The sequence below is a fragment of the Aspergillus homomorphus genome (assembly GCF_003184865.1).
Source record: "Aspergillus homomorphus CBS 101889 unplaced genomic scaffold BO97scaffold_6, whole genome shotgun sequence".
NCBI classification, from domain to species: Eukaryota; Fungi; Ascomycota; class Eurotiomycetes; order Eurotiales; family Aspergillaceae; genus Aspergillus; species Aspergillus homomorphus.
In genome coordinates this window covers 664418-677600 of record NW_020291892.1, presented here as the reverse complement: position 1 = coordinate 677600, position 13183 = coordinate 664418, and the positions used below count along the sequence as shown (strand labels likewise).

The 13183-nt window shown below is 51.0% G+C and overlaps 4 protein-coding genes across 4 annotated transcripts; 3 read left to right on the top strand and 1 right to left on the bottom strand.

Moving 5' to 3' along the window:
- Window positions 1–3483: 3483 nt before the first annotated feature.
- Window positions 3484–5105, top strand: BO97DRAFT_411935 (putative serine/threonine-protein kinase; the record flags this gene model as incomplete). Its single annotated transcript, XM_025696202.1, has 4 exons — window positions 3484–4087; window positions 4149–4498; window positions 4631–4871; window positions 4924–5105. The coding sequence occupies 4 exons, from the start codon at window positions 3484–3486 to the stop codon at window positions 5103–5105; spliced, it is 1377 nt and encodes a 458-aa protein (XP_025554333.1).
- Window positions 5106–6275: 1170 nt separating this feature from the next.
- Window positions 6276–7751, top strand: BO97DRAFT_421969 (putative endo-1,4-beta-xylanase; the record flags this gene model as incomplete). Its single annotated transcript, XM_025696749.1, has 5 exons — window positions 6276–6331; window positions 6398–6554; window positions 6630–6762; window positions 6819–6932; window positions 6994–7751. The coding sequence occupies 5 exons, from the start codon at window positions 6276–6278 to the stop codon at window positions 7749–7751; spliced, it is 1218 nt and encodes a 405-aa protein (XP_025554332.1).
- Window positions 7752–9151: 1400 nt separating this feature from the next.
- BO97DRAFT_463027 (putative MFS maltose transporter) lies at window positions 9152–10999 on the top strand (the record flags this gene model as incomplete). The annotated part of the gene is made up of 4 exons (XM_025699439.1): window positions 9152–9424; window positions 9480–9958; window positions 10025–10362; window positions 10419–10999. Exons 1-4 carry the CDS (start codon window positions 9206–9208, stop codon window positions 10997–10999), a joined length of 1617 nt encoding a protein of 538 aa, XP_025554331.1. The 5' UTR covers window positions 9152–9205.
- Window positions 11000–11478: 479 nt separating this feature from the next.
- Window positions 11479–13120, bottom strand: BO97DRAFT_468672 (uncharacterized protein). The gene is made up of 2 exons (XM_025699764.1): window positions 13056–13120; window positions 11479–13005 (listed from the first exon to the last, which is right to left on the bottom strand). The coding sequence occupies exons 1-2, from the start codon at window positions 13099–13101 to the stop codon at window positions 11711–11713; spliced, it is 1341 nt and encodes a 446-aa protein (XP_025554330.1). The 5' UTR covers window positions 13102–13120; the 3' UTR covers window positions 11479–11710.
- Window positions 13121–13183: the final 63 nt, after the last annotated feature.

Here is a 13183-nt window from a genome sequence, read left to right as displayed (position 1 = left end):
ATGCACACGCGAGGTCGCTGACCGGGGCTTCGCCCTGGTGTGTTAGTCAATTTACTGGGTGATCACTGCGTATCAGGGATAGAAACAGAAGGAAAACACTTGTATGCTCATCGCGCACTTCTCCCTTCACTGGACATTTGTGAGAGTCGAAAGAGATAAAAGTAAGAGGAAAAAGATAAGTCAGGAAAAGACTTCAGCCGCGCGGGGACACTTATAAGCGACTTTCTTACCCCGGCTTTGCTTATCCGGCGCTATCCCCGAATCTGGATCATGGAATATTTCTCCCCACATTCCAAGTATTTAATACAATATCAGTAATAAGAATAAATAAAACAATTTTTAATTATACTATCTGAGTAAGATACTGCTGTTTTATCTTTATAATGATTTATTTATTTTTTATAGAATATAACCGAAGTACAGGTGGAGAAGTAGAGTAATAACAGTAATAATCTATTGATACATAATCTGACCTTGTCCCAAATTCGAAATACTCAGCTGGTCAAGCCCTGTTACAGTGCCTTGCACAATTGGCAAACTGCCATGCCTACCCCGGACTCTTAGAAGATTGTTCCCAAACCCCATGCTAAGAGCACTAGTCTATATACAGCTAGTGTATTTATTCAACTCTCTTGGTATAAGCAAGATACTTTGTAGTTTGAGTAAGATTACAATATTAACTTACAGTACTATACATGGAACGATATTACATCATTCTGGAAGCTTCGGCTGATCCACTGAAGCACGTGCCATGCTTCTGGCACTTGTCAACTTCCCGCCCGCCCATATTTCTCCATTCCAGAATCGAGCGTCTTGAGAATCCAAGCTTGGTTCTAGGGGTACAGATCTTGGTGGCTAGCAACCCTCTTCTGCTATAATTTTACTCGGTCTGTAGCCTACCACGTACACGGCGAGATGCACTACTGATCGCATGACTAATAGCCATGGCACTTCAATAGGTAGATCAGCACTGTTCATCAGATCGAGATACAGTAATAGATGCACTAGGCAGAAAATTCTATGAATCGCCGTTCCTATGATCAGACCAGGTACTGCGGCTTATCTAATTCTTTAGCAAAAGAACTGACCGCATGCCCTTTCAGGTTATTATGTATGTCGTGGCAGTCAAGCCTATAGCGAGCGGACCCCATCCATAGCGTAATATCTCAACGCCAGCCTACAGCTTCGTAGAGAGATGATAATGTGGATGCGACTAGGTCTTATATTGCCCTAATAGATCGGTCCTATTGTGTACCTAATCCCATCCGGCTCATTGCTCTCTTTCTGCATGCTGTGCCTTCTCACTTACTCATCAACCTCAAAAATCGTTCAGCCTTCCCCCCATAATCAGAAACACAAGAGTTGATCCACCACCTGTCACCTCAAAGTCACCCCTGCCACTCCTCTTGCAGCCCTCGGTACCGCCCATAACTACATCGCCATCGGCGTCCTTCAAGATACCTCTCAAATCTGCCGCAGATGACCTTTGATTATGTCCATGTGCATCACCGCCCTATACAGTACCACTATTAGGATGGAATTTGAAAGGGAAGCCAAAGAATATTATCAAAGAATTGTTATCCATACCCTGCCCTCTGTGCCCAGCGGCCTCTCCGCAGTCGCATAACCTCCGTGATCCTCATTCCGCTGCCCATGTCCCGCACATGAGTCCACACCTCCATCCATATCCATAAGACACTCCATAATCAACCCCATCCTCGACAACAACTCAAACAATTCACAACCGACAGAAAGAGGAAAGAAAGAGGAGCAAACCGGCCCTTTAAGTCTCACTTCTGGATGAGTCATGTTGCGGGGTTAGGCACCAATTTACGTCTTCGCTCGAATTCAGACCTAGCATGCATTCCTCCAATTAGATTTAGTCATACTCTCCCTCGGCCGCAGCTCGGACCCTGTCGCTCCTTATCAGTTTGTCCTCGTGATTCTTTGATCGCGGGGCTGTGAACACAAGTCTGCCTCGACTGTCCCATAACTTCAGCTCTCTGTTATGAATCTAGCCAGGCGGCACCACGAGGCAGAATCGAGCGCGGGGTCAGCGAGCCTGAGAAAACAAGGATCTGCGGGTCAGGGACCACCACAAACAAATAGCAAAAAGCTTTTGCGGGTGTGTCCCGCTAGGCCTCCGTAAACGGCCATCGACTAAGAACTACGGGGGATCGTAACACTCTTCTGCATCACGGAGGAAAGGAGTCATTCCAGTGTTGACAGATTTCCCAAATGTGGCACGTGGCTTTCTAAGTTTAGCGCAGCAGTTGAGAACTCCCTAAAGGCTTTTTGTGCAAGTACCATACATCTTGTGGGGCTACAACCGAGTCCTTAGCAATTAGTATCTATAATAGTTTGAAGCTCATAATTATTATACATACAGTAGCTTATAGTAAAACATATTTATACAGACAACTCCATTATTTATTGTACTGAAACTTGTGCACATCTACTGGTGATGCTGGCCGATTTGATATACACGACCCACAGCCTGGTCTTCGACGTAGGGATTCCAGAATGGGTCTAGCAGGATGACCTCGGATGCGCAGGCGAGGTTCAGTCTCGCGTTGCCGGCTTTGAGGGACATGAGCAGAATCCCGCAATCGGGCTGGGTGGTGAAGCTCGCGACGGCTGCGTCCTGTTCTCCTAGCCGCGCCGACTTCCAATCTCACCCTTTTGCCGCGGTCGTGTTCGGTGTCCAGAATAATAGGCCTTGGACAGGTTCCTACTAGCTGTATACTTTTAGAGAATTCGCTAATAATCCGTGTAATAGTAGTGGTAATCTTACAGGCAGTATTTATAAAGCCATTATTACTAACTCGCGGTATAAGCCTTGGTGATTTTAAATATATAAGCCTATGATACCTATACTACTTTGGTGAATTCTGTTAGTTTATCTACTGTTACGGCTTAAAAGACTACTGCAGTAGTTAGATTAATTATCTCTAAAGTAATAATCTCGTCAGGGCTGTTGTATACTATAATAAGATTATTATATACTAAAGTTCCATCTTCCATAATTACTGGATACAGGCCAGGGAGTGTTTCCTCTAACTATTTAGATCTAGTACCCTAAGGGACAGCCAGGAGGAGCAAAGCAGCAGTACTGCCTGGACCTTCAGGTCTGTGCATGGGCGTGGTCCGCAGCACCATGCTCAAACCAACTGAGCTACAGGACTGATTGTGCAGGAGGGAAGTTGCGTGGCTGGTTGAATGTGTTGGGCAATACATATCTGCGGCTATAAGTTATTCCGGCATCGCTGACCGTTATCACATGATTTCATCCTTTCCCAGCCTTCCCATCTCTGGGGCTCTCTTAACTTCCTGTTCCGATTGTACTGTACCTGTGTTGTAAGAAGTAGTATTTGCCACTGAGTGATAGCTTGCTTGATCTGAGGGCTATTGAATTGGCTCAGTCTTACTTTTATCTGGAGTTTGACCATCCTATAGAGCTGTTCGAGAACGGTAAAATGAATGATGTCGCCCCTCCAGCGACTGGCCTTAACACCGCGACGTACCATATTCTCATTCGCCAAGAAGGCGCTTTGGCAGTTCCCACCTAATTTGGGGCCTACGATTTCTCAACAAGAACTTGTCGACGAGGAGCTTTGTCCAGACTATGAGTCAGCGGCATATTACCCAGCCAACCTTGGGGACGTACTCGCCAACAAATACCAACTTTTGTCCAAGATTGGCTGGGGATCGCAATCAACAGTCTGGCTTGCCCGAGATTTATCGAAATTCAGATGGCAAGCTGAAGAAGCGGTGGCCCTGAAGATAAACAACAGTAACGACAGAGACGATGCTCTGCATGAGAGGGAGATTGAGAAGCATATCGCGCAGCTAAATCCTGAGCATCGCGGTGGGGTGATTCTCCGGACGTGTCTGGATGCCTTGGAGATCACTGGTCCGCAGGGAAAGCACATTTGCCTCGTTTACGAACCAATGAGAGAACCACTCTGGATCTTGAAGAGACGGTTCGTGGATCGCAAACTTCCCCTGCCTATTGCCAAGGCCTACATCTACTTCCTCCTTGTTGGTCTCGATTATCTTCACTCGGAGTGCAAAGTTGTCCATGCGGGTGAGGGCTGATAGTGACTTTCCGATTTCAATGCGACATGATGACCTAATCTCCCTATCAGATCTGAAGCTGGACAATATTCTCATGAGCTTCGAGAACGAAAACATCCTTACCAATTTCATCAACCGACAACAATCAATGCAGTACAAGGTTGATGGTGTAAGTGGTCGGACTATCTACCGCTGCCATAATGACTTTGGTCCTCTTAATGCGAGGGATATCAAAAATCTGATTCCGAAGATATCGGATTTTGGGCTCGCAACAAGACTTGACAAGCCGTCGACTCATAACGGAATGGTAGGAGAGCAACTTGGCATCTATCCTATTCAACCGGACTATTACCGTGCCCCCGAGGTAATTCTTGGCTGCGGCTGGGATTTCAAAGCTGATATCTGGAATTTTGGTGTGCTGGTGAGAGACCCTGTCGCTGTTTGTGATGATTCATGTATGGAGTTTACGATGCAATGATCTTGGCAGACTTTCTGCTTCTGATTGGCTACGACTGCTGACCTTGATCTGAATGCTAATGTGTGCTTTACTAAGTTGTGGAATCTCCTTGGTAGCAGGGAGTTGTTTTCCCAAGTGCGAAGTGCAAATGGCCAATACGACGCAAAGTCACACCTCGCGGAAATGATTGCCCTACTCGGCCCGCCCCCAAGTGCCTTACTCGCAAAGTCAAAGGCCATGTCCGAGCACAACTGGCCAGAGCCTATACCTAACGAGACCGGCAAGCTTTGCAAGAATGCTCAAGAATTCTTTGATGGTCCTTTCTACCATACAGAGGGTCAGTGCACGAGAAACTCGAACACCGATACCTAGCATGCTGACTTTTGAAGGTGGATTCTGGCACAAGGAGTTAATTCCGTCCCGAAGCTTGGAAGACACGGCTCCATTCCTCGAAGGGAAGGATCGAGAGGCATTTCTGTCTTTTGCTCGACAAATGCTCACCTGGATCCCAGAGGAAAGGAAGACAGCTCGCGAATTGGCTGATCATCCCTTTCTAAAACTCCGACCTTGATCCAACTCCAGACATTAGTTGGCCTTGCCAACCGGTACTCCGCCCTCGACGGAGGTCAAACCGTATCATAAAGCATCATGCAAGGAATCTACCTCAATCCCGTCCCGCTGGGCAAACACCACTTTAGAAGCCGCCATCTCGCATGCTGGAGCGACTGTGGTATCTATTCTCATTGGGATTGATTCGTCCGGACTGTTGGTGAAGGGTCAGCACGTCTTTTAGTTCGCTCGCTGGACGAGCTTCTTGAATGAATTTCGTGTTTTGGGGTTGAGAAGCTTTATTGGAGCCAGGATTCCCCTGGTAATCTCTGTCAACAACAATAAGCTAGGCACATTGAATCATCTACACACTTTCAAGCCTATAATATAAAATCGTTAACAAAGAATAAAATCCGCAAGCGACATCAAGATTAGTCGCTATCCGCTAATCATCCAATATCACTAAGACGAATATCGTTGGACCCTCCACTTTGTTTCCCGCCACGTGGTGCGAGAAAAGAAGGAAGCCGGTAATGGCATGACTCCATATGTCAGGCAAATCCCCAATTCAAGCCGTATTCTAATTAATGTACGTGCACAGGAAGCTCAGACCGGGACCAGCCCCGCTCAGGAAATGCTATTTCATCACGGAAATTACGTACGCCGTCTCTTCAACAGCTATGCTATTGCTACAGTACATAAACTGCTGCTGCCGGTCCTCGGGCCGCTTTCCGATACCGAGCGCGTTTTAGCCACGGAGCAGCACACTTCCGTCTGACGCGCAGTACCTTCAAAGTCTGCACAAAGTAAAGTACTTTGACCACTTCGAATACGAGTAGTCGCAATTAGGCTAAAATCTGGGGAAAACCCGCTCTGCCATGCGTTGTCCGGCCAATCAACGCAACCCAATATATTGGCTGCGCACGGCCATCTCTTGCTCCGTGTCCCGCAGCGTTAGCTTCTATATCTCTCATACAAGGCAACATTTTATTTCCTCATGGACCAATATGCTTGTCTCTAATTCTGAGGTACCCGAGATCTACTACGAAAACTGCGGAGCATGGCTCCGAGACAGATAGACGGGCTCACTGCCTATTTACAGTGCCGATGCCAAGATGTAAATGTATATAAGTAGCTCTGTCGCGTGTCATGAGCCATTAGGAGATCTGGGAACCACCACAACCAAGAGACGATGGTCGCGATTCTTTCAATCACTGCGGCGCTTGCCGCAGTTGTGCTTCCTAATATGTGCGCTTCTCCTGGGCTTTGACATGATAACGCAGTATGAGCTGACCATGCTCTTCAATCCTCTAGTGTCTCTGCCACTGGTCTCGACCAGGCTGCAGTCGCCAAAGGACTTCTATATTTCGGCACCGCAACGGATAACCCCGAGCTCACGGATATCCCATACCTGACACAGCTGAACAACACCGCTGACTTTGGTCAAATCACCCCTGGAAACTCGCAGAAGGTATCCCTACGTCCGTCTCCACAGCGGAGACTAATGTGTTATCCCGTGAGATAATCAGCTAACCTTTTGTTGCAGTGGGACACGACCGAGCCATCGCAGGGCACCTTCAGCTTCACCAAAGGAGACGTCATCGCCGACCTGGCCGAACAGAACGGGCAGTACCTGCGCTGCCACACACTAGTGTGGTACAATCAACTACCCAGCTGGGGTACGTCCCTCTCCCACAGTGCCCCTTGACATAGACACTAACAACATCCGCAACAGTAACCAGCGGCACCTGGACAAACGCAACGCTGATCGCGGCGCTGCAAAACCACATCACGAACGTAGTAAAGCACTACAAGGGGCGCTGTCTGCACTGGGATGTCGTCAACGAAGGTTTGCCATCCACTCGTCTCACCCACCCACCAAGCTAACTCCCCCCTCCCCGGATGCACAGCACTCAACGACGACGGCACCTACCGCACGAACATCTTCTACACAACGATCGGCGAAGCCTACATCCCGATCGCATTCGCAGCAGCAGCAGCAGCAGACCCGGACGCGAAGCTGTTCTACAACGACTACAACCTAGAATACGGAGGGAACAAGGCAGCGAGCGCGCGGGCGATCGTGCAGCTAGTTCAGAAGGCAGGAGTCAAGATCGACGGGGTGGGTCTGCAGGCGCATTTTAGCGTGGGCACGGTGCCGAGCAAGAGCTCGTTGGTGTCTGTGCTGCAGGGCTTCACGGCGCTGGGCGTCGAGGTCGCGTACACGGAGGCGGACGTGCGGATCCAGCTGCCCACCACGGCGACGACGCTCGCCCAACAAGCCAAGGACTTCCAGGCTCTGGTGCAGTCGTGCGTGGAGACCACCGGGTGCGTGGGCTTCACTATCTGGGACTGGACGGATAAGTATAGCTGGGTGCCCAGCACGTTCTCGGGCTACGGCGCTGCGCTGCCGTGGGATGAGAATCTGGTTAAGAAGCCGGCGTATGATGGGTTGTTGGCCGGAATGGGCGTTACCGTTACCGCTACGGCGACTGCGACGGCGACGGCAACAAGCACTGCTACGACTGGCGCGGCCACGTCCACGGGCACGGGCGCTACCGCTGCTCATTATGGCCAGTGTGGCGGGGGAAGCTGGACGGGGCCGACGGTGTGTGCGAGTCCGTGGACCTGCACTTATGTCAACGACTGGTATTCGCAGTGCTTGTAAGTCAGGGGCTGTGGCTTGGCAGGAGAGGTTCAGATATGCAGCGTCTGTGCTTCCACTGCACTGCGGGAATCGTAAGCAGCAGATAGCTACAAAGCTGGGAAGCTTTATAAAGCCTGAAAGGATTCTTGTACCCATGCAGTGGATTCCCGATGCTTAGCATATGCACAGCGCTGAAGCAGCCAGTAAGCGAGAGAAAAGCCCAAAGAGCCCGAGCAAGTATAATTCTTACCAGGGTTTGAGTACGACAAGCGACGCATAAGAGGGGTGTTACGATAAGGACTATTTGCTCTGAGAATGGGAAAGTTGGGTTCTCCAGAAGAGAAAAAATGCAGGATACTAGCATGTATTGAACGTGGCCGAATGGTGCCATATCTCAAGTTGCTGCCATGGGTGGGCAAGCAACGCTAAGACAAAGGGTCAGTGCGGGTGATTGGGGTGATGTCGTCAAAAGCGTAGGTGAACGGGTGAGCTATTGGATGACCACGCGGGCTAGCTAGGTAACCAAGTAAGCATGGAAGCAGGTTTAAGGAGAGTGTTAATATAGTGCATGGCGGCGTATTGGAGGAAAATTAGAAAAGGAGGCGTAGGATTCTTCCAGCGCGGCAGAGAGATCGTATCACGTGGAAAGGCTAAGAGCAAAGAATAAGGTAATCGCTGTAAATTGACACGCTGGTATAGTACCAGTCCAATACAGTCAATATCGTCCTTACCTACAGCTGTGTCTTCCCGGAAAACAGTATTTTACTTATACCAAGTAGTTAGGACAACTTTGACAGACACATACTGCGCACTATGTGGATGTCTAATTGTCGGCTCCACATCAGCTCTCCATGTTCTCCCCAGGCGATCGACAGTCGACCCTCTCAGAAGTACTAGAACCGTCTGGCCACCAGCACGTGGGTTGAAGTGCACATGACCCGCTACCAACCATAATAGTCAATGATATCAATCTAAATAACCAGAATTGGAAATCTGATTGGGCCCGTGAGATTAGCCGAGTGGAGGAACGCTGACCAAAAACTTTAACACCCCCGCATTTGCGGGGAAAAATGGGCCGATGGGGGAAGTAACCGGGGCATCTCCACCCGACTGAATCTCACTCCCCCGGAGTACCAGAATCAAGGTTACAGTGACCGTTACACCCAGACCCTAGGGCATTTAGGGGGTAAGCACACCTTCGGTGCAATAAGAACGCGATGGCGTCGGGAATACGACCTTGACTAGCGTGGTGCCCCGGAAAATGACCATTTTGAGTGGAGAAGTTGGGTTCAGGAGGTCTATCTATCTAATTCCGGGGTCTCCGGAGTAAGCTTCGCTCAAATAGGCTATTCTCCGGATTATCATCACACAAGCGGGGTATCGCAGCTATAAACATCTGACACCTCCCTCGTGGCCCCCCACAGTCGTGTCCGCCTCTCTTTCATTCACCCTTTTCTCTCTCAGAAATCGTCAACATGACTAGCGACATGACAGAGAAGGAAACCTCGGCGTTGGAGGTCGAGGCGCAGCCCACCTCCAAGGACGAACCTGTCTACGATGCCGGCGAGAAGGTTGACTACGACAGAGCGGGCGCCATCGATGCCGAGGAGGTCGAACATCGGATGACGGTGCTGCAAGCTGTCAAGGCCTATCCCGCTGCCAGCTGGTGGGCTTTCGTCATGTCGTGCACCATTGTGAGCTCGCTCCTGTCCACAATAACCAAAGATTATCTTTCTAACACTGCGATAGATCATGGAGTCATACTGTGTTTTCCTAATGGGACAGTTCATAGCCACCCATCGATTCGCCCAGGATTTTGGCGTATGGAGCGACGTCCAAAATGATTGGATCATCGAAGCTTCATGGCAGTCAGCATTCCAGTGTAGCGGTCCACTTGGTGCCTTCATTGGAGTATTCGTGGCCGGTCCCATCACCAGTTATATTGGATATCGATGGGCAACCATTGGCGGTCTCATGGCCTTGAATGCCTTCATCTTCATCTTCTTTTTCGGCCAGAGCCAGGGGATGTTCTTCGCCGCCCAGATCCTGGAAGGTATCCCGTGGGGCATTTTCATCGCCAATGCCCCCGCCTACTGTGCCGAGATTGTGCCCATGAGATTGAGAGCTCCCGCAACGCAGATGTTGCAGATGTTCTGGGCAATTGGCTCGATCATTGTCGGCGGGATCACTTACCACTACCAATCGAAGGATAACTCCTCAGCGTACAGGTTCGTCCGCTCCTCCGCTCCCATAGAGATGAATTAAAAGGAGCACTGTACTAACAGTTATCCCAGAGTCCCCATTGCACTCCAATGGATGTTCCCTACTCCCCTCGCTATCCTACTCTTCCTTGCGCCTGAGTCGCCCTGGTGGCTCGTACGACAGGGCCGTCTGGCCGACGCAGAGAAGGCCGTCAAGCGCCTGGGCAGCGCGAATTCAAACGATAATCCCGCCGACGCAGTCGCAATGATGCGTCGCACGATCGAGCTGGAGAAGACAGTGAAGAAGCCCAGTCTCGTTGAACTGTGGAAAGGGACCGATCTCTACCGCACATTGATTGTGTGCGGTGTGTACGCATCTCAGAACCTGACGGGCAATCTGATCGCTAACCAAGCGGTATACTTCTTCAAACGTGAGTTCCCAGCCAATGCCTGCACCCTCATAGCAGACAGACTAACACCAGCGCAGAGGCCGGCATGGCAGACAACACCGCATTTGCACTCGGTCTGATCACCTCGGCCCTGCAAATGATCATGGTCATGCTCTCGTGGGTGCTGACCACCTACCTCGGCCGACGCACGATCTACGTGTACGGGCAGCTCATCAACTGTGCATTCTTGGTCGCGCTCGGGATTGCGGCGTCAGTGGGCGCGAGTAAGGCAGCGAGCAACGCGCAAGCGTCCCTCGGCTTGATCGTCTCCGTGCTGTTCTGCTTGGGACCTGCGCCTGCCTCGTGGGTCATCATCGGCGAGACATCGTCCGTGCGTCTCAGGCCCCTGACAACTGGTATGGGACGAGGTGCCTACTACATCGTCAATATCCCTTGCATCTTCCTGTCCAGCTACATGCTCAACACGGATAAGTGGAACCTGGGCGGCAAGAGCGGCTACATCTGGGCCGGCACTGCTTTTTTCTGCACCGCCATGTCTTGGCTCTGGATTCCCGAGATGAAGAACAGGTCCTTCCGTGAGATCGACATTCTGTTCAAGCGTCGTGTCCCGGCTCGCAAGTGGAAGCGGGAGGTTGTCGATATTCGCGATGATGAGTAGATGGGATTTGCTGTTCGGGGAAGCCTGCGTGGCACGGATTCAAACCGAACCCTGCCAGCCTGGTGGTTTCCGCTTCAGCTGACTCACTCACCTGCCTGTGTGGCCAGTATAGATAAATCTCCATAGTCACTAATACCATTACTTCTATACTCTAAGTGCTATCGAGTTCAATGTAGCCCTTCTACTCAAGGCAGACAATATTGCATCTAGCTATGTAATACATCAAAATCAAACCAACTGCTTAAGGCCAAAATATTCCCAAAATTAACCAAGTGTAAACACATGAATGAAAGGATTAGAGTGTAGATTTATGCAGCAACTAGCTACCATCTTACTCATTTTAAAATTCAACTCCTATATTGCTTTGTCAGTCAGAAACCTGAGGATAATAATGATCTAGGAAATATCTTAGCCAATGATGGAGTATTGTGGTAGCATTACTTGATCAGCCAACCATGCGGCCAAATCAAAAAGTCTTTCCCCGGTGATAATAGGTAAATAATCAGATATTAAACACCAGAATGGCATCACTTCAGTTTTCATAATTCATGCTCATTACTACCTGTGCCACATCTTCAGCCATAGCACTGGCTTGCGATGCCCCATCGCAATATTTGCAAAATTACTACCGTATATTCGTAAGAACAGACATGCAAGCGCAACACATATCCACAGAAGCAGCCCGCGCACCAAAAACACAATCCGAGCGACTCACCACCCCAGCTCTGTCGGCACCGGCGTCGCAGTGGGCGACCCCTCTTTCGGCACAGCAGCAGCAGCAGCAACACGAAAGACGGCCTCAGCCTCCGCGTCGGGCGTTGGCGTCGCGGTCACGGTAATCACCTCCCTATCCAAGGGCACCATAGTCACAGGCGGGATGTACCAGCTCTCATCACAGACAGACCAACCGGGGTCGATCTGTCGGACTTCCTCGGGCAGTAGAACCCAAGGCATGTAGTCGTCGCGGATGATGGTGCAGGACGGATCGTAGAGCGGGCATTGTTGGCCGCCGCGGTACTGCGGCCAGGGGATCAGCGATTGAGTGCCGTTGTTGCCGAGGTCGTGGGGCATGAACTCGGCGAAGTTGAAGGGGTAGGCTGTGCCGACGGTGGGGTATTTTGCGTTGCGGTGGTGGCGGACGGAGGAGAGGGTGGAGGGGTTGAGGGAGAGGATCTCGTTGGTGTGGGAGACGCCGCATTGAGAGCCCGGGTGGCCACGGCGGTTGCTCCAGGCGTAGATGGAGGTGAAGGAGAGGTAGACGGTCGGGGAGATGAAGGTTTCGCCGTTGACGATGGCGGTGCTGGGCCCCGAGGGAGGGACGGTGGTTCCGTTCTGCAGACAGAGATCGCCGTCGGCGGTGGTCACGGGCCAGTAGAAGAGTGTCGCTGTGCCCGGGAGGATGTGGCAGGCCGAGCAAGGGTTTTTTTCGGGGTACGAGCGCGCCGTGGAGGGGCAGTCGTAGGGTGGGATAGGGCTTCGGGTGTCGCCGGGAGCGGAGGTGGTGACTGAATTATCATAGGAGCTTTCCAGGCTGGAATAGGTGGACCAGATCGGAATGCACTCGCTCGTCTGGAGAGTGCAGGCTGGGGTTGGGTCGGGCGGGTTGCGGTACAGGGTTTCGGTTTCGGTATAGATCTTGTAGCCCTCGGAGCAGAGGCCGTTGCTGTCAGGGTAGTACTCCGTTGCTGTTTCCAGAGGTCCGAGCGCACGCGGGATACCGTCGCAAAGGGTGGTAAGAGGACCGTTGTGGGAGTTCGACCATGCTTCCTGAGTGACTGAAGTGCGGCATGCGCCGGTGCTGGTTGCGTAGGATCCGGTGGACTCGATGGTGGCGGTGGGGCCTAGGGACCGAAGCTCCGTAGAGCGTCTGGACCATTCTATCCAGGCTGCGTTGCAGGAGACGACGGAGGCATCCGGGCCGGTTGTAGGTCCGTAGAAGTAGTCCGTGGATGTAGGCCAGAATATGGTAGTATTGAGGGTGATGAGCCATTGGCCGCTGGTGGTGGCTGTTCGAGTCAGCTGGGATGAAAAACAGTTCGGGCTACGGTAGACATACCATCTTGGCCAGCAGCAAGGCCGAAGAGCAATGCTAGGAACAACATAGCGTCGGTACAAGGCGGTTGATCCGTGGGTTCATCATTTAACGCAGATGGTCAGCCTCATTTATACCTGTGTGGGAGGACC

Bases quoted from the DNA above. Each gene is read 5' to 3' on its own strand.
- BO97DRAFT_468672 (XM_025699764.1), bottom strand. From the start codon at position 13,101: ATGTTGTTCCTAGCATTGCTCTTCGGCCTTGCTGCTGGCCAAGATG. The intron at 13,006-13,055 runs GTATGTCTACCG...TGACTCGAACAG, and splicing joins CCTTGCTGCTGGCCAAGATG to CCACCACCAGCGGCCAATGG.